Source organism: Perognathus longimembris, chromosome 11, assembly GCF_023159225.1.
Source record: "Perognathus longimembris pacificus isolate PPM17 chromosome 11, ASM2315922v1, whole genome shotgun sequence".
Lineage (NCBI taxonomy): Eukaryota > Metazoa > Chordata > Mammalia > Rodentia > Heteromyidae > Perognathus > Perognathus longimembris.
The window spans coordinates 57,640,003-57,662,602 of record NC_063171.1 but is presented as its reverse complement, the minus strand read 5'-3'; the positions used below and the strand labels follow the sequence as shown (position 1 = coordinate 57,662,602).

The following is a 22,600-nucleotide window of genomic DNA, read 5'->3' as shown; positions in this document are numbered from 1 at the left end:
TTTCTGACTTTTGACCTGAGAAGAACATGAAAAACACTCCTTTTATATATGAAATGTTCCAATAGGCTAGAAAAAATTGCATTTTAATAGGTTCTCACTTTCCAGGACATGGATGAACAATCTTTATTTTATATACAGGAAAACAAAGTACTTCCAAAGACCCAAAGGAATAAAGGTCTGTCAAAGCTTATCTTGGTTCATATAAGGAAAAAATACCAAGGGTTGGGAATAAGCTTAGTGGCAAAGGTACTTCATACAAGAAAAAACCGAGGCTCAATACAACCACAGTGATTACTACTATAGGCCAGAAGTAGTCCATTCTTAGGAGAAACAGAAGTAAATACAATACAAAACCATTTTAAGTTGGGCTGCCACTTAAAACTGAATTAGAGATATATTATTAAATTCTCACAATGGCATAATTGTGGTTTTTTTTAAAAATAAAAACCCATTTCTGAAATTTACCATCTTAAAAAATTATTATAAGGGCTGGGAATATGGCCTAGTGGCAAGCTTGCCTCGTATACATGAAGCCCTGGGTTTGATTCCCCAGTACCACACATATAGAAAACAGCCAGAAGTGGTGCTGTGGCTCAAGTGGCAGAGTGCTAGCCTTGAGCATAAAGAAGCCAGGGACAGTGCTCAGGCCCTGAGTCCAAGGCCTAGGACTGGCCAAAAAAAAAATAAATAAATAAAAATTAAAAATAAATAAAAAAATTATTATAAGTTAGCAACACAAGCCAAAACTAATAAATGCATATTTAAATAATTTTTGTTTCCCAAGGTTCTTAGAAAAACTAGCAAGAATCATTACTTCATATTATCACTAAGTATAAATGGTATAGCTTAATGGTTTAAAAAATGGGGTTCAGCCGGGCATTGGTGGCTCACACCTGTAATCCTAGCTACTCAGGAGGCTGAGATCTGAGGATCGAGGTTTAAAGCCAACCCAAGCAAGACAGTCCCTGAGACTCTTATCTCCAATTAACCACCAAAAAACTGGAAGTGGCACTGTGGCTCAAGTGGTAGAGCACTTAGCCTTGAGCTGAAGAGCACATCAACAGTGCCCAGGCCCAGAGTTCAAGCCCCATGGCTGACAAAAAAGAAGACAAAAAAAGGGAGGGGAGTTCAACTGGTTGTGGTTTCAACATCTGTTTGTCTATTTTGCTAAATCACTGAACTATTCTTAACCTAGTGAAAGTGTTATAAGAATTAAAGGACCATCATCAAGAAGTTACACTATGACCAAAGAGAACTAAGCAACTCAAGAGCAGTGACAGGAGGGAGGAAATGAGAGAAAAAGAAGGAACAGATGATACTAAGTTAAAGGAAAGAAATGTACATATCACTCGATCTGGAACAAACTGTTTTATTGTTAATGTTTGTGGAGTTCAAAGCTTTGTAGATTAGAATGATGATGTCCATCACAGGGAAGGTTTAAATGTGTATTGTGAAATATATATATGTACTTAATCTAAAAAAGGAAAAAAAAGTTATACTATATTAACTTTGAAAATGTGTGTATACACCTTGAAAGAAAATAGCACAAGTTACATTATCCTGGTCTCATTGTACTTTCTTTACAAGTAATTACAGTTACATTGCCAGTCATGTGAATGCATTTTACTGTAAGCTTAAAGAAAGGAGGGTTGGGGCTGGGAATATGGCCTAGTGGCAAGAGTGCTTGCCTCACATACATGAAGCCCTGGGTTCGATTCCCTAGCACCACATATATAGAAAACGGCCAGAAGTGGCGCTGTGGCTCAAGTGGCAGAGTGCTAGCCTCGAGCAAAAAGAAGCCAAGGACAGTGCTCAGGGCCTGAGTCCAAGCCCCAGGACTGGCCAAAAAAAAAAAAAATAGAAAGGAGGGTTGGGGATGTAGCTCAATGAGGTAGCATGTTTGCCTACTGCACAAGGCATGTGGTTTCATCCTCAGCACAAAAGGAAAAAGAAAAGGGAAGGAAACAGTAAAGAAAGAGAGAAAAAGGGGGCTGGGGATATGGCCTAGTGGCAAGAGTGCTTGCCTTGTATACATGAGGCCCTGGGTTCGATTCCCCAGCACCACATATACAGAAAAACGGCCAGAAGTGGCGCTGTGGCTCAAGTGGCAGAGTGCTAGCCTTGAGCAAAAAGAAGCCAGGGACAGTGCTCAGGCCCTGAGTTCAAGGCCCAGGACTGGCAAAAAAAAAAAAAAAAAAAAGAAAAAGAAAGAGAGAAAAAGGATGGAAAGAGGAAAAAAGAGACAAAGAGAAGTAATAGAGAATAGGAAAAAGAGAGGAAAGGAAGGAAGAAACTGAAGGAAAAAAACACACCCACCTACGTAAAAAGAAAGCCCTACAACGATTATACTGAGTTTTGTTTTCCTTTTGGGTGGAAGTCCTGGGGCTTGAACTCAGGGCCTGGGTTTTTCTGCTCAACTAGCATTGCTCTAGCACTTGAGCCATAGCTCTGCCTTTGGCTTTTGGTGACTAAATATAAGTCTCATGAACATTATTGCCCGGGCTGGCTTCCTCCTGAATAGCTAAGATTATAGCCCTGAGCCATAAGCATCCATCCAGTTGAATACACTATTTAAATAAAGAACTGATTATGCGACTATAAACTGTGATTATTATTATTATTATTATTTTTTTTTTTGCCAGTCCTGGGCCTTAGACTCAGGGCCTGAGCACTGTCCCTGGCTTCTTTTTGCTCAAGGCTAGTACTCTGCCACTTGAGTCACAGTGCCACTTCTGGCCATTTTCTGTATATGTGGTGCTGGGGAATCGAACCCAGGGCTTCAAGTATACGAGGCAAGCGCTCTTGCCATTAGGCCATATCCCCAGCCCATGCTTCTGCTATTTTGCTAGTGATTTATAATGGAACAGAAATCACTTCTTTTTTGTTATTACTACAACAAAGGGCAAAACTAACTGCAGGTAACAAATTACAAATTTAAACACTAAGCTTAAGTTAGAAATGTGAGGTAATAGAAAAGGCATTCTTGGAGACCACCTTGAGGTTGATCCAAGTAAGCCTCATGACTGAAGTTGCAGTTGCCTGTAGCTACAGAAGTACAGCTGAATATGAAATAGGCAAAACATCAAAGTGACTAGCAAGTACTTTGCAAAAATTTATGGAGATTAAAGATGGCAGATTGCTGGGCATTTCAGGCTGGTGACAGAGCAAGCAGGAGTAAAAAAAATAATGCCTCCTACCTATCTTCCTGTGAATTCTTTCCAGATCGTCTCTTATTTTTAGCTTCTCGAGGAGATGATCGAATTTTCTTAGCAGGAGGGCCCGAATCTCTTCCATAATCTTCATCTGAACAGGTAATTTTTCAAATTCAACATTATGATTTTACATGTTCCAATCACCACTATATTTACTTACATTATCTTTCATGACATTCAAATGGTGAACAATGTACAAGTTCCCAAACTGTTTCTTTCATTGAAAACAATTTCTACCTCCTGTCTTACCCATCTTAACTTTTTTTATTTTTTGATTAGTCATGGGGCTTGAACTCAGGGCCAGGATGCTATCCCTAAGGTTTTTTACTCAGGGCTAGCACTCTACCACTTTGAGCTACACGACACTTTGGTTTTCTGACGGTTAATTGGAGATGAGTCTCACAGACTTTCCTTCCTGGGCTGGCTTTGAACTGTGATCCTCAGATCTCAGCCTCCTGAGTACCTAGGATTACAGGCATAAGCCACCAGCACCTGGCTCTTGACTTTTATGCATTACTCTAGTCTCCATGTATATATACTTCATATATCCACAGAAGATATCTCATTATTTTATGGTTTTCTTAATCTATTATTTCCTTATATTGTAATATGTTCATATTTAAGTGATAGTAATATAGTTATGCTAACACAACATTTTAGAAAGTAAAAAACCCAAAATTTTTTTCTAAGTTACTTTATTGTTTTTTTGTTGTTGCCAGTCCTGGGGCTTGAACTCAAGGCCTGAGCACTGTTGCTGGCTTCTTTTTGCTCAAGGCTAGCACCCTGCCACTTGAGCCACAGTGCCACTTGCAGCTTTTTCTATATATATGGTGCTGAGGAATCGAACCCAGGGCCTTCATGTATACGAGGCAAGCACATTACCACTAGGCCCATGCCCAGCCCCTTTATTGTTGTTTTTAAGGTGATACAAAGCAGGGTTACCTTTACATACATCAGGTAAAAAGTACATTTTCTATTACACAGTATCATCTGTTCTTTCATTCTCACCTATTCTCTCCCTCCCCTCTCCCCCCCACAAATTGCATAGTTCACTTTCCTTGATGGCCTGTGCAGCCAGTGTGCTCCACCACTGCACTTTTTCACTGGTTTTTCTCAGATTCAGGGACAGAACCTAAAACTCTACACCAAGACCTAAACTACACTTTTTTTTTTCTTGCCAGTCCTGGGGCTTGAACTCAGGGTCTGGGTACTGTCCCTGAGATTCTTTTGCTCAAGGCTAGCACTCTACCACTTGAGCCATAATGCCACTTCTGGCCTTTTCTGCTTATGTGGTACTGAGGAATCGAACCCAGGATTTCATGCATGGTAGCGGCCCTCTAGCACTATGGTCACATTCCCAGCCCCTCAATTATACTTTTAACAGGTAAAAAGTTAAAAGGCCTAAGGCAACCTGAACTATACATTCATTGTTCCATGTTAGATATAGTAGTCCCTGAAGATGCTATATGCCCACACTTATCCTCTAAGTCCTAATGCTCAGGATGCAAGGGACCACTCTCAGTTGAAGTAGGCATATGTTTTAAGAGCTACATATGTACCCATATATGCTGGCTAGCTGGCAAAGCTCACAATTCCTCAGACACAATTATCCATAAATATAACTTATAAAGTGAGAAAAGTCTGGTAAATAAAAACTTAGAATAAGCCATATATCTCTTTGTACTTCATATAAACATACAACATACAAAGTTAAAAGGCTGGCTAACAAAAGGGGTAAAATTAGTTATTGTTCAACTATGGGACTTAACTCTGCCTCACTTTCTTTATCTGTATAACACAGATAATTCCATATTAATAGGATTATTCTAAGGAATTATGAAATAAACACCTAGAATAATTCCTGGCATGTGTGTAGGGCAAGCATTTAATTAGGAACTACAATTACACTTCATTTTTTAAAATCTTCTGTATATCTTTATATATTTTCAAAGCTTTTCCAAAGGCACACATTATCTTTGTAAGATAAAATTAGGTAAGATAAAAAGGTAGTAGCTGGGCACCGGTGGCCCACATCTGTAATCCTAGCTATCCAGGAGACAGATCTGAGGATCGTGGTTTAAAACCAGCTCAGGCAGAAAATTCTGTTTATTGGAGACTGTTATCTCTAATAAACTACTCAGAAAAAGCCAGAAGTGGTGCTGTGACTCAAGTGGTAGAATGCCAGCCTTGAGCTAAGGAGCTCAGTGACAGCGCCCACACTGCCAAAAAAACAAAAAGCTGGACAGAGTCCAGGTGCTGAGTTCAAGCTCTAGTACTCACAAACACAGACGAAAAAAGGAAAAAAAAAACTTTTTGGCTAAAATTGATCTAAAATCGAAAATTCATGTGATTTCTTTTTCTTTCTGTTTGGTCAGTCATGGGACTGGAACTCAGAGCCTGGGTGCTGCCCTTGAACTCCTTCATTCAAGGCTAACATTTTGCCACTTTGAGCCTCAGGGCCACTTCCGATTTTCTTGTGGCTAATTGGAGATGAGCGTCTCATGAACTTTCCTACTCAGGCTGGCTGTGAAGATGTTAATTATTTTATATATCAAAGCTGTTTTTATAAAAACGGACTCTTATTGTGCAAAATCTGTAGCCCACCCTCCACTCAGGGTGTGCGTGTGCGTGTGCGTGTGCGTGTGTGTGTGTGTGTGTTTTACTGAGGCTTCAGCTCAGGCCTCAGAGCTTCCCGGGTAGGCATTATACTCCCTTGCCTCCAGCCCTTTGTACTGTTTATTTTGAGATAGGGCCTGGCTTTTGGTCCAGGTCTGAGCCTAGATCTGACTATTATTGTAGGTGGCTGGGATGACAGTAAAATACCATGCCTAGCTTCTTTCATCAACACTCAGAGTCTCCCAAACTTTTCTTTGCTCTAGCTGGCTTAGAAATGTAATCTGTTTTTTTTTGTTTTGTTTTGCCAGTCCTGGGGCTTGGACTCAGGGCCTGAGCACTGTCCCTGGCTTCTTTTTGCTCAAGGCTAGCAATCTGCCACGTGAGCCACAGCGCCACTTCTGGCCATTTTCTATATATGTGGTGCTGGGGAATTGAACCCAGGGCCTCATGTATAGGAGGCAAGCACTCTTGCCACTAGGCCATACCCCCAGCCCTGGTTTTTTGTTTTGTTTTTGGCTGGTCCTAGGGATTGAACTCTGGGCCTAGGCTCTGTCCCTAAGCTTTTTGCTCAAGGCTAGCATTCTACCACTTGAGCCACAGTGCCACTTTTGGCTTTTCCAGAGTAGTTTTACTGGAGATAGAGTCTCACAGACTTTCCTGCCCGGGCTAGTTTTAAACTGCAATACTAGATCTCAGTCTCCTGAGTAGTTAGGATTACAGGCGTGAGCCAGCAGTACCCAGAAAAATAAAATAATTTACGCACAGCTTCCTAAATAACTAGGGTGACAGGCATATAACTCTGCCCAGATACTGGGTAAAATAGGGTGTTGCCTGGATTAGCCTCAAACTATGATCTTGAGTTAGCCTTGAACTGTGATCCCTCAGTTTTCCAACTAGCTAGGATTTACAAATATAACCACAGAACCTGGCTAGCTGGCTTGCTCCCTTCCTTCCTTCCCTTCCTTCTGAGATGGAGTCTTACTATGTTGTTTTAGCTGGCCTTGAACTCTTTAAGCTCAAGTGGTCAAGCCTCTTAAGTCTACACAACAGAGATACTAAACCTTGCTACCAAGGAGTATTTTTAGTAATAAATACCGCATAAGTTACTAGACATCTAACTTTTGGACTCCGAATCTAGGTAAGAGTAAGAATTTAATGATTTCTATGAAAATGCTAACTGGGAATGTGGCTTAGTGGTAGAGTATTTGTCTAGCATGCATAAAGTCCAGGGATGGATTCCTTAGTACCTCATGAACAGAAGAAGCCAGAAGTGGACTATGGCTCAGGTAGTAGGAGTGCTAGCCTTGAGCAAAAGCAGCTTAGGGACTGGGAATGTGGCTTAGTGGTAGAGTATTTATTTGTCTAGAATGCAGGAAGCCCTGGGTTCGATTCCTCAGCACCACATAAACAGAAAAAGCCGGAAGTGGCACTGTGGCTCAAGTGGTAGAATGCTAGCCCTTGAGTAAGAGGAAGCCATGGATAGTGCTCAGGCCCTGGGTTCAAGACCCAGGACTGGCAAAAAAAAAAGAAAGAAAGAAAGCTAAACCCCAGGCAAGTTTAACTTTTGTTCTATTTGACACAGATAATTTAGATAAACATTCTTAAAAAAATTCAACTTATTCCTAAAGCATGATCAGAAGGAAAATACATGAACTAGCATTTCTTCCACTGATCAGGCCTATATACAATTTGTTAAAATCACAAAACTTACCTGCATCATCAGATTCCTGAAACTGTGAATAATCAACAACTTTTCTATTTCTGTAAAAAGAAGAGACTACAATTAAGATCACAAAAATGTAAAATTTCAAAGATAGAACATATTTTTATCTTATAAGAATTACAACAGATGGGCTGGGAATGTGGCCTAGTGGTAGAGAGCTTGTCTAACATGCATGAAGCCCTGAGTTTGATTCCTCAGCACCACATATACGGGAAAAGCAGAAAGTGGCACTGTGGTTCAAGTGGTAGCCTTGAGCAAAAAGAAGCCAGGAACAGTGCTCAGGCCCTGGCCCAAAAAAAAAAAAAAAAAATCACAGAGCCAGAGGCCAGTGCTGGTACCTGTAATCTGAGGATCTCGGTTCAAAGTCATCCCAAGCAGGGAAGGCCATGAGACTCTTATCTCCAATTAACTACCAGAAAACCAGCGTGGAGCTGTAACTCAAAGTGGTAGAGTGCCTTGAGCTGAAGAGCTCAGGGACAGTGCCCAGGCCCAGAATGCAAGCCCCACAACCAACAAAATTGCAAGTTCCCTATACAATATTACAAGTACAGCTTATTTGAAAAGGATTTCAAACTGTACTTATAACTCAGTAATGACATTCTTCTCCATCTCCTAAAACACACATACATAAAATAGAAAGATGCATAATTTACCACATACATCCTTTACAGAAACATATTTACAAGCCCCAAATTAAAACGTTATTTTATTCATATTGTATATACAAGCACTTGTGTACAAGATTACTTCTGAGTTGTTTTTAAAGGCAAAAGCAGTTCTTATATTACATTATAAAGCACAAAAGTTATGGCTATTAATAAATTATGACTACAAAGAAGAGGAAGGAAAATTTAACTGATCTAGTCAGATGCTTTTCATTACTAAAGGGTGTATAGTAAGGTGGGGTCCCCGGTGTATACTTCTAATCTCAACACTTAAGGCAGGAGAATCACATGCTCTAGACCAGTCTACATTACATAATGTTTATAGTCTCCCCCACTGACGAAGAAATATAATGTAAAAAACTAGCCTCACAAATCTGTGTACCTATTTCTTTGATTCTAAGAGATTTAAGTACTTCCTGTGAGTTAACTTATATTTCAACATCACTAACCTTTATTTTCCTACTGTATCTTCTAAGTTTGAAAGTTTGAAATTCTCTTTTAGATGAATGTTTCAATGTTAGAACTCAAAAAGACTAGCTTGCAAAGGAGTCTTAAATAACATTCAGTGCAACTACAGACCTAAATGGATATAATGTAACCTGAGAGGACAAGGAGAAAAGCATGTTTCTCACTACAAAAGCAGAGGGACACTCAGACACCACTTAAAGATACACAGTGAAAATGGAAGCACTGATCTCTTGTTTGCCATATGTAGGGTTGATATGGGTAGAGACTGAATTCTTTGGGGCTTTCATGTAGAGAAAAGAATGATCACACTCTCAGCTCTAGAAAGAGGAAAGAGATCCTAAGGAAATTTGCCTTCCATTTCCTTCGATAATCATACTTTATTTTAGCCTGACAAGTTTATATTATCAAAGATTCCACATTATTAAGGGAACTAAAAAAATGACTATTTGTGCATGGAGTGCCTCAGTGGTAGAAAAACTGCCTAACAAACACCAAGCCCTGAGTTCTAACTCCAGTACTGGGGAAAACAAAAGACTACTAGGGCTAGGAATGTGGCTTAGCGGTAGAGTGCTTGCCTAACATGCATGAACATGAAACCCTGGGTTCGATTCCTCAGCATCACATACACAGAAAAAGCCAGAAGTGGCAGTGTGGCTCAAGAAGTAGAGTGCTAGCCTTGAGCAAAAAGAAGCCAGGGACAGTGCTCAGGCCCCGAGTCCCAAGCCCCAGGACTGGCCAAAAAACAACAACAACAAAAAAAAAAACTACTACTAATCCCACCTATACATCAAAGACATAAAGCAGAATGGTGGTTCCAGGGGCTAGAAGCCATGGGGAATTGTTTAATGGACAGTTCAGTCCTGCAAAATGAAGAGTTTGGAGTATTGTATAACAACAAGCATGAAGTTAAGTGCTACTGAACTAGACACTTAAGGGGATCAGCTTGAGGTCAGCCCAGGCAAAAGATTCAAGACATCTTATCTCAAAGAGAAAAGGCTGGGTGTGGTGGCACATGCCTGCCACCCCAGCTACAGTGGAAAGCATAAATAAAAGGACTGCATTACAGACAATACACCACAAGCAAGACATTCTCTCAAAAGTAACAGTGGGCTGGGAATATGGCCTAGTGGCAAGAGTGCTTGCCTCGTATACATGAAGCCCTGGGTTCGATGCCTCAGCACCACAGATATAGAAAAAGTCGGAAGTGGCACTGTGGTTCAAGTGGTAGAGTGCAGCCTTGAGCAAAAAGAAGCCAGGGACAGTGCTCAGGCCCTGAGTTCAAGGCCCAGGACTGAGGAAAAAAAAAAAAAAGTAACAACAGCAAGCTGGGCACCACTGGTTCAAGCTTCCTGTTACTCACGAAGCTAAGATCTGAAGATTGAGGTTCAAAGCCAGCTCAAGACTCTCCAATTAACCAGCAAAATGCTTGTAAGTGGAAAAACTCAAACAAAAGTATAAAGCCTGAATTCAAGCCCCAGTATTAGCACCAAAGAAAGAAACCAAAGCAAAAGGATCTGGAAGCATGACTCTCAAGTGAGAGCACAATGAAGCCCTTAGTTCAAACTCAAGTACCACTACATACACACACAAACACACAACACCCGCATCCCAAAAAACACATACAAAAACCTGTGTCAGCCTCCTATGTTGGTATTTTTTTTTTTTGGCCAGTCCTGGGCCTTGGACTCAGGGCCTGAGCACTGTCCCTGGTTTCCTTTTTGCTCAAGGCTAGCACTCTGCCACTTGAGCCACAGCGCCACTTCTGGCCGTTTTCTGTATATGTGGTGTTGGGGAATCGAACCCAGGGCCTCATGTATACGAGGCAAGCTCTCTCGCCACTAGGCCATATCCCCAGCCCCCAGCCTCCTATGTTGGGATCACCATGCCTGGCCTTTTCTCTAAAGTGTAACTAGTCTATGAAACAAACTGAGAATAGGTAGTTTGCAGTGCTAGGAATAATAACCGTGCATTGGCCTCACAGGCAATAAGTTATAAACCACTTCACAAGAGGGTATTTTGAATCTTAATCCCTAATAACTTTCAAACTTGAAGGCTAATAGTTTTAGTCTATCCCATGTTTTATAACTGAAATTATTTAACTTCTAGATGCCATGTACTAACATGCATATTCCTACAAAACTATATATAAAAAAAGGACTATCAGAATGGTGAAGGGTGCATTTATGAAGAACAGCATAAACAGAATATTTTAACTTGGCAAAAATAAACTATGTTAGCTAATTTATGGCTTTGACATGTAAGTAGAAGTAAAGGTACTAGCCAACCTTTATCAAACAGACTAAGTGTGGGTTCAGTATAAGAACTTAGGTTTTTTTATTTTTTATTTTTTTTGCTTCATGTATATGAGGCAAGAACTCTTAACTCTACCACTAGGCCATATTCCTGGCTCCAGAACTTAGTTTTTAATGAAAGCTACTTGGCTAGCAGATATTTTATACCTTGTATCTTACCACACATCCTTTGTATTATTTATTTCTTTCACTCATTTGAACTTTTGTCAGTTGTGAGGCGTGAACTCAGGGCCTGGGCACTTTCCCTGAACTCTTTTGCTCAAAGTATTGCTTCAGGATCACAAGGGAGCTAGAGGACTATGGACAAAAACCTCTAAACCATTAGCCAAAGTAATGGAGGTTCAATCTGGGCACCAGTGGCTCATACCTGTAATCCCAGCTACTTAAGAGGCTGAGATCTGAGGATTGCAGTTCAAAGCCAGCCCAGGCAGATGTCTGTGAGACTCTTATCTGCAGTAAACCACTCAGAAAACCAGAGGTGGCATCTATGAATGTGACTTTAAATTGGATAATTTTCACTAACTTTATGTAGAAAACAAAAAGTTTTAATAAAATTTATTTGTAATACCACATTCCACTTAAACTCAGTTAAATGAATTTTACTTACATTTTAAAATTTCAGTGTGAAGTAGTACAAGCTGACTTAGCTATAATCACTGATTTATGAAAAAAATGAAGAATGTGTGTGTGCAGAGGCCTGTGTGCACAGTGGCACTGTGGCTCATGTGGTAAGACCTAGCCTTGAGCTGAAGAGGGACAGTGCCCAGGCCCAGAGTTCAAGCTCCTTTGGTGGTGGTGGGGAAACGACGACAGGCACTCATAAGGCACACCTCCTCCCTTAAGTTGTACTTGTTCATCTCAGGTATCTTGTAATGATAAAATGCTGAAACATGAAAGAAAATTGGGGCTGTTTCTGTGACTATATCCAACCATGTGATTCAGAAGCTTTTCCAACTGGATTGTGGGAGGTTGGGGAAAGTTGGGATGAGGCTAGGAAAAAAACGTAGAGTGCTATTAAGTAGAGTCCAATGGGTAATTCTGGCAGGCTCTCAGAACCAGAATGCTGACAGGAATGTGTACAGTTAAAGACTATGCTCTTGAGGATTTTGGATGGGAAAGAAGACTATGAAGAATCATACTGAAGGCCATGTTACATTCTGACACAGAACTCATCTATATCTGTCATGCTTTGAGACTTTGTGGGAGGCAGAGTTAAAAAATATCTAGTCTAGTTGGATGCTGGTGGCTCACACCTGTAATCCTAGCTACTCAGGAGGCTGAGATCTGAGACTACAGTTCAAAGCCAGCCTGGGCAGAAGAGTCTCTACAAAACTCTTTTTTTTTGGCCAGTCCTGGGGCTTGGACTCAGGGCCTGAGCACTGTCCCTGGCTTCTTTTTGCTCAAGGCTAGCACTCTGCCACTTAAGCCACAGCGCCACTTCTGGCCGTTTTCTGTATATGTGGTGCTGGGGAATTGAACCCGGGGCCTCATGTATACGAGGCAGGCACTCTTGCCACTAGGCCATATCCCCAGCCCTCTGCAAAACTCTTATCTCCAATTAACCATCAGAAAACTGTAAGTGGAGCTGTGGCTCGAAGTTGTAGAACACTAGCCTTGAGCAGAAAAGCTCAAGGACAGCACTCAGACCCTAAGGTTCAAGCCCTATGACCACAAAAAATAAAAGTCTGCCCTGGCTAGCTCTGAACCATGATCTTCAGGCTCTTAAGTAGCTAGGATTATAAACACGAGCCACCAAAACCTGACTCTAATCATGTCCTTCAGTAAACAGTTTCCTGTCATTTATTATTTTCCCCCTAGAGCTGAGGACCTGACACTCAGGGCCTTGCATTTCCTAGACAAGTGCTCTTCCACTGAGCTAAATCCCTAACCACTGAACTGTTTTGTTTTGGAACTTTTTTTTGCCAGTCCTAGGGATTGAACTCAGGGCCTGGGCACTGTCCCTGGGCTTTTTTGCTCAAGGCCAGCAATCTACCACTTGGGCCACAGTGTTACTTCTGGCCTTTTTTGTTTATACAGTACTGAGGAATTGAACCCAGGGCTTCATGTGTGCTAGGCAAACACTCTACCACTAAGCTACACTCTCAGCCCTTGAACAAATTATTTTCTTAACTGCAAAACAGGAATACTTATCTATCAAGATTTTGAGTATATAGGTGTGACAGGTAGATAACTATCCAATAAATAGTACCCATTATAACCATTAATAGGTAGTATTAACTATCTAATAAATGGTACCTATTGAACCTAGTCTGAGTTCAAGCCCCAGGACTAGCACGCGCGCACACACACACAGTTAGGGTATTTGCCTCTCTCCTTTATTTCTCAAAGATGATTAAAGACATATTCTTAGGCTATAAAAGTGCTAATTCAGCTGGGCACTGGTGGCTCACACCTGTAACCCTAGCTACACAGGAGGCTGAGATCTGAGGATCACAGGTTCAAAGCCAGTTTGGGCAGAAAAATTCATGAGACTCTTAACTCCAATTAACCACCAGAAAACAGGAAGTGGCACTGTGGCTCAAGTAGTAGAGTGTTGGCTAGCCTTGAGCTTTAAGAGCTCAGAGACAGCAAGCACCCAGACCCAGAGTTCAAGCCCCATGACTGACAAAAAAAAAATTTTTAATTAAAAATTAAAAAAAAAAAAAGAGGCTGAGAATATAGCTTAGTGGTAGAGTGTTTGCCTAGTATGCACGAAGCCCAGGGTTTGACTCCTCAGCACCACATATATAGAAAACGGCCAGAAGTGGCGCTGTGGCTCAAGTGGTAGAGTGCTAGCCTTGAGCAAAAAGAAGCCAGGGACAGTGCTCAGGCCCTGAGTCCAAGACCCAGGACTAGCAAAATAAATAAAATAAAAAATGTTAATTCACTGGAGGCCAGGATGCCTAAACTTAGCTCAGGGTAATTTCTTTGTCTAGTGAGTACCACTGCTGCATTTGTTCACCCCATATCCTCCCTTTCTGTACCCCCTCCTTACTATCCCAAAGTAAACAAGAATCTGTGTGGGTTTTTTTTTGCCAGTCCTAGGCTGTGAACTCAGGGCCTGAGCACTGTCCCTGGCTTCTTTTTGCTCAAGGCTAGCACTCTGCCACTTGAGTCACAGCGCCACTTCTGGCCATTTTCTGTATATGTGGTACTGGGGAACTGAACCCAGGGCCTCATGTATACAAGGCAAGCGCTCTTGCCACTAGGCCATATCCCCAGCCCTGTGTTGTTTTTTAATGTATTTTGTCATTGTTATTTACTTTGTGTGTACACACACACACGTACACACCAGTCCTGGGGCTTGAACTCAGGACCAGGGCACTATCCCTGAGCTTTTTTGCTCAAGACCAGCACTCTACCACTTGAGCCACAGCTCCACTTCTAGCTTGATGCTTGACTGGGGGTAAAAAAAATAAAAAATCCAGTTTTCCTGCCCAGGGTGGCTTTGAACTGTGATCCTCAGATCTTAGCCTCCTGAATAGCTAGTACTATAGGTATGAGACACTGGCACTTGCCTTAGGTTATTCACTTTTGTTGTTGGGTCTGGGGCCTCAGCACTGTCCCTGAGAATCTTTGTGCTCAAGGCTAGGGCTTTACCACTGAAGCCACAGTGCCACTTCCAGTTTTTCAGTGGTTAAATGGAGATAAGAGTCTCACGGTTAACTTTCTGCCTGGGCTGACTTCTAACCATGATCCTTACTCAGATCTCAGCCACCTGAGTAGCTAGGATTACAGGTGTGAACCACTGGCACCCAGCTCTTTTTTAAAATGTAAAACTCAAAGGCTGAAGATACAGCTTAGTGGTTATTTGCCTAGCCTGCCAAGGCAAAGAAAAGTAAACAAGAAAATTACAAGAACCAGGCTCTGGTGGCTCATGCCTATAATACTAGTCAGGAGGCTAGGGTATAAGGATGGCGGTTCAAAGCCAGCCCGGGCAGCAAAGTCCATGAGACTGTTATCTCCCAATTAACCAGTAAAAGCTGGAAATGGAGCTGTGGCAGAACATGAGCCCTCAGCAAAAGAACTCAGGAACAGTGTTCAGGCCCTGAGCTCAAGCCACATAACCAGCAAAAAAGGAAGAAAGGAAGGGAGGGAGGGAGGGAGGAAGGAAGGAGAAAAACAAAAGAAAATTACAGGAAATAGTTTCTAAATTTTTCAAATGAGAAAGCCAAGTTCCAGGAAGGCATAAGATCTGAATGATTGGCCATTTACTAGGTGTCAGTCTTCCTACAGAACATTTACTGACTTGGAGTCTTTATTAGAGCATTAGCAGTCTGCAGGTAGCCAGTTATTACTAAGTCTGTAAATCACACTGCCAGGAAATAGGCAGGAGAGGAAAGATAGAACAAAAACAATACCAACAAACCAATTCAGCTCCAATGGAGAGCTGAAGTGGGACACCATGGTGATCGGAGACAAGCCAGAACACAGGACTCGAACACGGAGACTGGCATTGCGTAATTACATTTTGACTATTTAGTGAGCACTTCTCACAAGCCACAACTCTAATCCTTAATTAACACTTATTCTCAGGACTCAAGTTATTTTGCTTTATGACTTATAATATTGTTTTACCATAGAGGAAAACATTTTCTCCCCAATAGAAGCTTAATGCAAAACTTATTCAACTGGGAACAGAAGCTTCAAATGGGTGAGAGACTGAAGGGATCTTTCAAATCATCTAGAGCAATCACCAGAGTCAAAATCTGTAGCCTGACCGACCATATTAGGCCCATATCACAAGGAAAAAACATATCATAGTATGAGGTACCTCACATTAACAGGAGAAAAAAAATAATTCTACGACTTTGAGGAAAGGAAACAACGAAGGCAAATACAAATCAGTACATCAGTATTTAGAGGCTCGAAGCATGGGACTGTGTTAAAGGAGCAGAGATCAAGTCCTGCCTGCAAAGTGGATCTAGAGTCTTGTATCACTTGGAATATAGCAACCAAGATGTAGAATGTGGCAGCCAGCAATCCATCACCTTAGAAATAGTTGTGTCACAATGACTTAGATCCTTTTGACAAGAAGTTTCAATATTTCATTCTTATGGATACAAGTCTCTTGAGTCTTATTTTGTACCAGTACTAGGGCTTGAACTTAGGGCCTCATGCTCTCACTTGGCCTTTTGTGCTCAAGGCTGGCAAGCCACTATGTGAGCCACACCGCTGCTTCTGGTTAGAGAGGTTAGTAAGTCTCTCAGAACTGTGTTCAGGCTGGCTTTGAACCGAGATTCTAATTGTCAGCCTTCCAAGTAGCTAGATTACAAACACGAGCCACTAGTGCCTGGGCAAGTCTCTTGATTTTAGCCAACCATTATTCTTGTCAAGAAAAAAGCAAGTTTTTGCTGTTGTTGTTTTGTACTGAATGACTACGAAGCTTCTCAGCAGTGGCATGGCCTTGGATAACGAGAGTTGTATCTTGTTACTCTGTTCCAACCAATAAATTGAATTTCAACAGTCAAGCTAAATTTTAGTTTCAAGGACATTATTTTCCAGATGATCTTTTTTCTTTTTTGGATTAAGACTTTAACAGACTTTCCTGCCCAGGCTGGCTTCAAACTGCAATCCTCAGATCTAAGCCTCCTGAGCAGCTAGTATTAAAGGCAGGAGCCACCAGCACCTGGCTAGATTGTCTTATCTTAGCAGATAAATGATTCTACACTTCAACCTACAGTAGCTGGAAAAGAAATCTCCCTAAAGGTCACTTGTTCACAAAACTGAACAAGTACACAATTAAATACGTAGGCTTAAGATATTGCTTAGTTGAAGCACCTTAGGCAGCCAGTGGTTTCTTCCATCTAAGGTATTTCAAATATCTGTAATTATGACACTCATCTTAAAAATGGCAATGCAGGGGCTGGGAATGTGGCCTAGTGGTAGAATGCTTGCCCTGGGTTCAATTCCTCAGCACCACAGATAGAGAAAAGGCTGGACGTGGCACTGTGGCTCAAGTGGTAGAGTGCTAGCCTTGAGCAGAAAGAAGCCAAGGACAGTACTTAGGCCCGGAGTTCAAGCCCCTGGAAGGCAATGCAATTAATTCTACTACAATCAGTTCTACATCCTGGAATCTAGATAGATTTTTCACAACTAAACAAGGATGCCCAGTATGACCAATGTAGTTCTCTTCACTATGTCAAAGGTTTCCTTGTATTGTGCAAAATGAGAGAAGCTATTTCTGAATCTAGACTAATGAAGTCACTATTATTTCTCTTTGCAGGTAAGAAATTAAAAAAAAATAAAATTAGCACAGCAATAATATGTTGACTATAATGCAATTTTCTGGAATTATACAGTATGGTGATAGTTTTGCCTTTCTGTGAAAAACAACACAAAAACTCCAAAAAAACAAGCTTTTATTTGTAATCATCTTCCTCCTTGATAATGAATGGTAATTTTAGAGCTAGAACAAATTGATGAGAAAGCTTTATTTCAAAATGTTGTGTGAGGGCATTCAACATCTGTATTACACAGACCCAGAAAAGGCTGTAACAAAGTCTCCCAACACCAATTTTTTTGCTTCACTGCTACCTCTCCCAAAATTTACTTTTATCACTAAATGAGGCTTAAGATACTAAGTCTGCTTGCCTTTATTCGTAACCTTCACCATTGAATCTACTCTAATTTTAATCTTAACATTTTAATTTTAATGCATTAAAGGTATGCAATAGGTGTTGAACCTTTTTTCAAATGCCTTTGATTTTTCTTCTAATACTATGATAAATTTTGTTCACTGAACAAAATATTTAGTCACCTTGGATTAAATTAGCTGAACTGTTTGGAGGTTTTCTGAAGCTGTAACTGTTTTATATTATCTATTAAGTGGCCTTGGAATTTCTTCACTTAATGAGATAATAGTCTCATATTAGGAAATACAAAAACTTAAAAGTGCAACCTAATATACTGCTGTCAAAAGGCTCACTCTAAACATTTGCTTGTTTTTCTTTCCCATGTGTTTTCCTCTTTTCTCTCACTCTCTATTATCCATAGGTCCAACTGACTTTAAAGTCAGTCCTCTCAGACAGAACTCCTGTTAAGAACTATAACCCCCTCCAAAGTGTGCTATCATCACTATAAAGATCTTATAATTGTGTCATGTAGAATCACACTGGTTTTGTGCTAACTTCACCTGGATTCAAATTACTGCTTTATCTCTTAATAGTCAAGAGGAACTGTGAAATGGGAAGAGTATATCTTGCTGCATGATTTTGAAATATGTATAAAGTATCTGCCAGAATATAATTGCTTAGTGAATTACAATTCTACTTAACATGGAAGTGATTCTACTTTTTCAACTTATGCCACCGAAGGTCCACAATGTCTCCAATTCAAAAATTGGAAATCCCAAAGTTTTGAAAACTAAGTTTTACAAAACTTACCTGGTGGTGGGCTAAGAATGTGGCTTAGTGATAGAGTGCTTGCCTAGCATGAATGAAGGCCCTGGGTTGGATTCCTCAGCACCACATAAACAGAGAAATGCCAGAAGTGATGCGGTGTGGCAAGTGGTAGAGTGCTAGCTTTGGGCAAAAGAAGCTCAGGGACAGTGCTCAGGCCCTAAATTCAAGCCCCAGGTCTGGCAACAAGCAAACAAAATTACTTGGTGGTAAACCCTGATTTATATATGAAAATTTTTAACCATCTTTACTTACTTAGTGTAAAAATTCAAAATACTTAGGCCAAGCACTGGTGGCTCATACTTGTAAATACTAGCTACTCAGGAGGCTGAGATCTAAGGATCATGGTTCATTGCCAGCCTGGGCAGAAAAGGTTGTGAGATTCTTATCTCAAAACCACCAGAAATCTGCAAGTGGTGCTGTGGCTAAAGTGGTAGAGTGCTAGCTATGAGCTGAAGAGCTCTGGGACAGAGCCCAGGCCCAGAGTTCAAGTCCCAAGACTGACAAAACAAAACAAAGAAAAAGAAAAAAATCTGAGATCCTTATTTCCAATAAAACACCAAAAAGCTAGCAGTAGAGATGAGGGTCAAGGGGTAGAGTACCAACCTTGAGTGGAAAAATATAAGGGATAGGGACTAGGCCCTGAGGAAAGCCCAAGGGCACACACACACAAAACTTTTAGATCACAGAAGTACTCCAGACCAGTGATGAGCAACATAAATAAATGGTTCTAGTAGTTTCAAACTAGGGACAGATATATATTAACTATGGAGTAAACACAAATCTAGTAGAAAACAAAATTGCTAAGGGTTGTTTTTTTTTTGACCAGGGCCTGAACTTGGTCTCCAAGGCTTTTGGAATTCTACCACATAGGCCATGCCTCCAACCCCAGATTGTAAGTCTAAACCCAGCCTTGCTATTACCTCTATATTTTAATACTTTGGGTATTAAAGCTTTCACTATTAAGTTGAAGGAACTGGACTTAAGAATGAAGTCTTAGCTTTTCTCTCTTTTTTTTTTTTTTTGGTCAGTTGTTGGGGCCTCTGTGCAGTCTCAGCTCCCATTGTTCAAGGCTAGTGCTTTACCACTTTAAGCCACAGGTCCACTTCCGTTGTTTTTTTTTTTTTTTTTTTTTTTTTAGTAGAGATGAGAGTCTCACTTTCTGCCCCAGGCCGGCTCCAAACTGTGCTCCTCAGATCTCAGCCTCCTGAGTAGCTAGGATTACAGGCATGAGCCACTGGTGCCCAGGCGTCGCTTTTCAAATTTATCATTTTAATTTAAAATATACCTGAAAAAAAAATATTTTTTTTTGGCCAGTCCTGGGTCTTGGACTCAGGGCCTGAGCACTGTCCCTGGCTTCTTCGTGCTCAAGGCTAGCACTCTGCCACTTGAGTCACAGCGCCACTTCTGGCCATTTTCTGTATATGTGGTGCTGGGGAATCGAACCCAGGGCTTCATGTATACGAGGCGAGCACTCTTGCCACTAGGCCATATCCCCAGCCCCGAAAAAATATTTTTTTAATTGTACTGAAAAGTGCTCATATTAAAATACTTTGGTCATGTTCTTCCTAAAAAATTCTCCACCAAGAGTTAACAATTTATGTGCTTGGGCGCTAGAAGCTCATGGCTATAATCCCAGCTAGTCAGGAGGCTGAGATCTGAGGATCCCAAGCCAGCCCAGGCAGAAAGTCCATGAGACTCTCATCTTCAATTAACCACCAGAAAACTGAAGTGGCACTGTGGCTCAAAGTGGTAAAGTGCTAGTCCCGAGCAGAAAAAGCTCTGAGTTCTAGTGCTCCAACTGACAAAATTAAAAAAAAAATTCTTTGTACTTTTTAGGTATGAAACAACAGGTGTCATCAATCATACTTAAGTTACAAGGAACAGACTGATTTGAGTGACTTGGATCACTATTAAGTCAGTGTGTAGAAGAATAAAGCAAGCTGGACTAAGAAACCAGGGCTCTGGTCTGGGCAAATTATCTTTTTGCCAGTCCTGGGGCTTGAACTCAGGGCTGAGCACTGTCCCTGGCTTCCTATTGCTCAAGGCTAGCACTCTACCTCTTGAACCACAACAGCACTTGTGGCTTTATGTGGTGCTGAGGAATCGAACCCAGGGCTTTATGCATGTAGGCAAGTACTCTATCACTAAGGGATATTACCAGCCCACAAATCATCTTTATAAGTAATACTGTGCTTCACTTCACAAGGATGAAAACATTCTGAAAAGTTAAAATAAAAAAGCCCCCAACTATGTTCTTTAGTTAACACTGAAAAAATTGCTATTTATCAAGCAGAAGGTAAACTGATTATGACTGTGGTAGAATAGGCTGGGCTTGAAATGAAGAAATGTAGATTCTAAGCTGAACTCAACACCTGCTAGTGTTTGGTACAAGGTCCCTTTGTGAACTGAGTTTACTTCCCATTCTTCTTACTTCCAGGACTATTGTTATTTTGTGTTAGTAATTTGAATCTAAGACTCAAAATATTTGAGCTGTCAAAACAAGTAGTAAATGTATTAACAATTTTGCATGGAAAAATCTTAGAAACAGGGCTGGGAATGTAGCTTAGTGCTCGCTTGCCTAGCACGCTGGAAGCCCTGGGTTCCTCAGTACCACATAAATAGAAAAGGCCAGAAACAGTGCTCTGGCTCAAGTGGTAGAGTGCTAGCCTTGAACAAAAATGCTAAGGACAGTGCCCAGGTCCTGAGTTCAAGCCCCAGGACTGGCAAAGTAAGTAAATAAATAAATAAACAACAAAAACACCTTAGAGATAATGTGCTAGCTGGTGATATGACTCAGTGGAATAGCACCTGCTTAACATGTGAGACCCTTGGGTCAATCTTCACAAGTAAATAAAAATAGAAAAGCAATGTGTTACTACACTGTGACAACTACATTGCAGCAGACCAGCCCATCTCAGACTTCACTTAGAAGTCAGTGAAATACTATTAGCACATTTCTAATTGTTCTTTAAATATTAGGTTCATATTAAGATCAAAGGTTCAATTCCCAGTCCAGTGTACATCACTGGCAAAAATAAACAGAAAACTGCAAAATATTCTTCAACACTTGCTTCATGTTTTGTAAGAGCACATTTTGAAGCCAAGTCAATGTCTGTGTTCTGCTGTTGTTAAATGCTCTGCTGTATCAGACTTTACAATTATATTTTGAAACAGCATTTCCCAGACTTTTAATGCAAAATTCAATACAACACTAAACTCAAATTTAATAATTTCTGCCTTATTAGGCATATCATAGACTTTTTAAAAAAAATTTACAAGACGTTATCACTAAAATATAATCAGAAACCAAGATCTGAGGATCACAGTTGAAAGTGCAAGAGAATCTTATCTCCAATTAACCAAAGAAAACTGGAAGTGGCTCTGTGGCCCCAAGTGGTAGAGTGCTAGCTAGCCTTGAGCAAGAGCTCAGGGACATGGCCAAGCCCCAAGTTCAAAACCCATGACCAAAAATAAAGGAAGGAAACCGACCATGTCACTCTGAAATAAATTGAAACTAACCAAAAATGCCCAAAACATTACTTTACATTAATGGCAGGGCAGCAATATATATTTTTTTACTAACATACTGAGTAAGAAAAGAGCATAACAATCACAATCACTTAAAAAAAACTAAAATGTGCTCAATATAGCCCCAGCCAATGATATAAAATATCCCAAGTTTTCCAGCAAAAAGCTGTTCCCATTCCAATGTTTAACTCTGGAGACAAAAATTCTGATTTTAAATAAGAAAATCCCAATAAAGACCAAAATTTGATGGGAATGGCTCAAATGTTAAGAAACTCTACTTAGGGGCTGGGGATATAGCCTAGTGGCAAGAGTGCCTGCCTCGGATACACGAGGCCCTAGGTTCGATTCCCCAGCACCACATATACAGAAAACGGCCAGAAGCGGCGCTGTGGCTCAAGTGGCAGAGTGCTAGCCTTGAGCGGGAAGAAGCCAGGTACAATGCTCAGGCCCTGAGTCCAAGGCCCAGGACTGGCCAAAAAAAAAAAAAGAAACTCTACTTAGCTAAGCAAGCATGAGGTCATGAGGTCAAACCCTAGTATCACCAAAAATAAAATTAGAGGGCTGGGAATATGGCCTGGTGTTAAGAGGCCCTGGGTTCAATTCTTCAGCAACACATATATAGAAAAAGCCAGAAGTGGCGCTGTGGCTCAAGTGGTACAGTGCTAGCCTTGAG

The 22,600-nt window shown here is 40.9% G+C and overlaps 1 protein-coding gene across 2 annotated transcripts in view; it reads right to left on the bottom strand.

The window, feature by feature from the left end:
- Positions 1 to 22,600, bottom strand: part of Nucks1 (nuclear casein kinase and cyclin dependent kinase substrate 1) — a 32,448-nt gene that overhangs the window by 7,463 nt on the left and 2,385 nt on the right. For both annotated transcript variants that reach the window (XM_048357060.1, XM_048357061.1), the window contains exons 2-3: positions 7,540 to 7,589; positions 3,198 to 3,303 (exon numbers count right to left, since the gene is read on the bottom strand). In XM_048357060.1, coding sequence (XP_048213017.1) covers positions 3,198 to 3,303; positions 7,540 to 7,589 — 156 coding nt within the window. The remainder of the gene's footprint in view (positions 1 to 3,197; positions 3,304 to 7,539; positions 7,590 to 22,600) is intronic.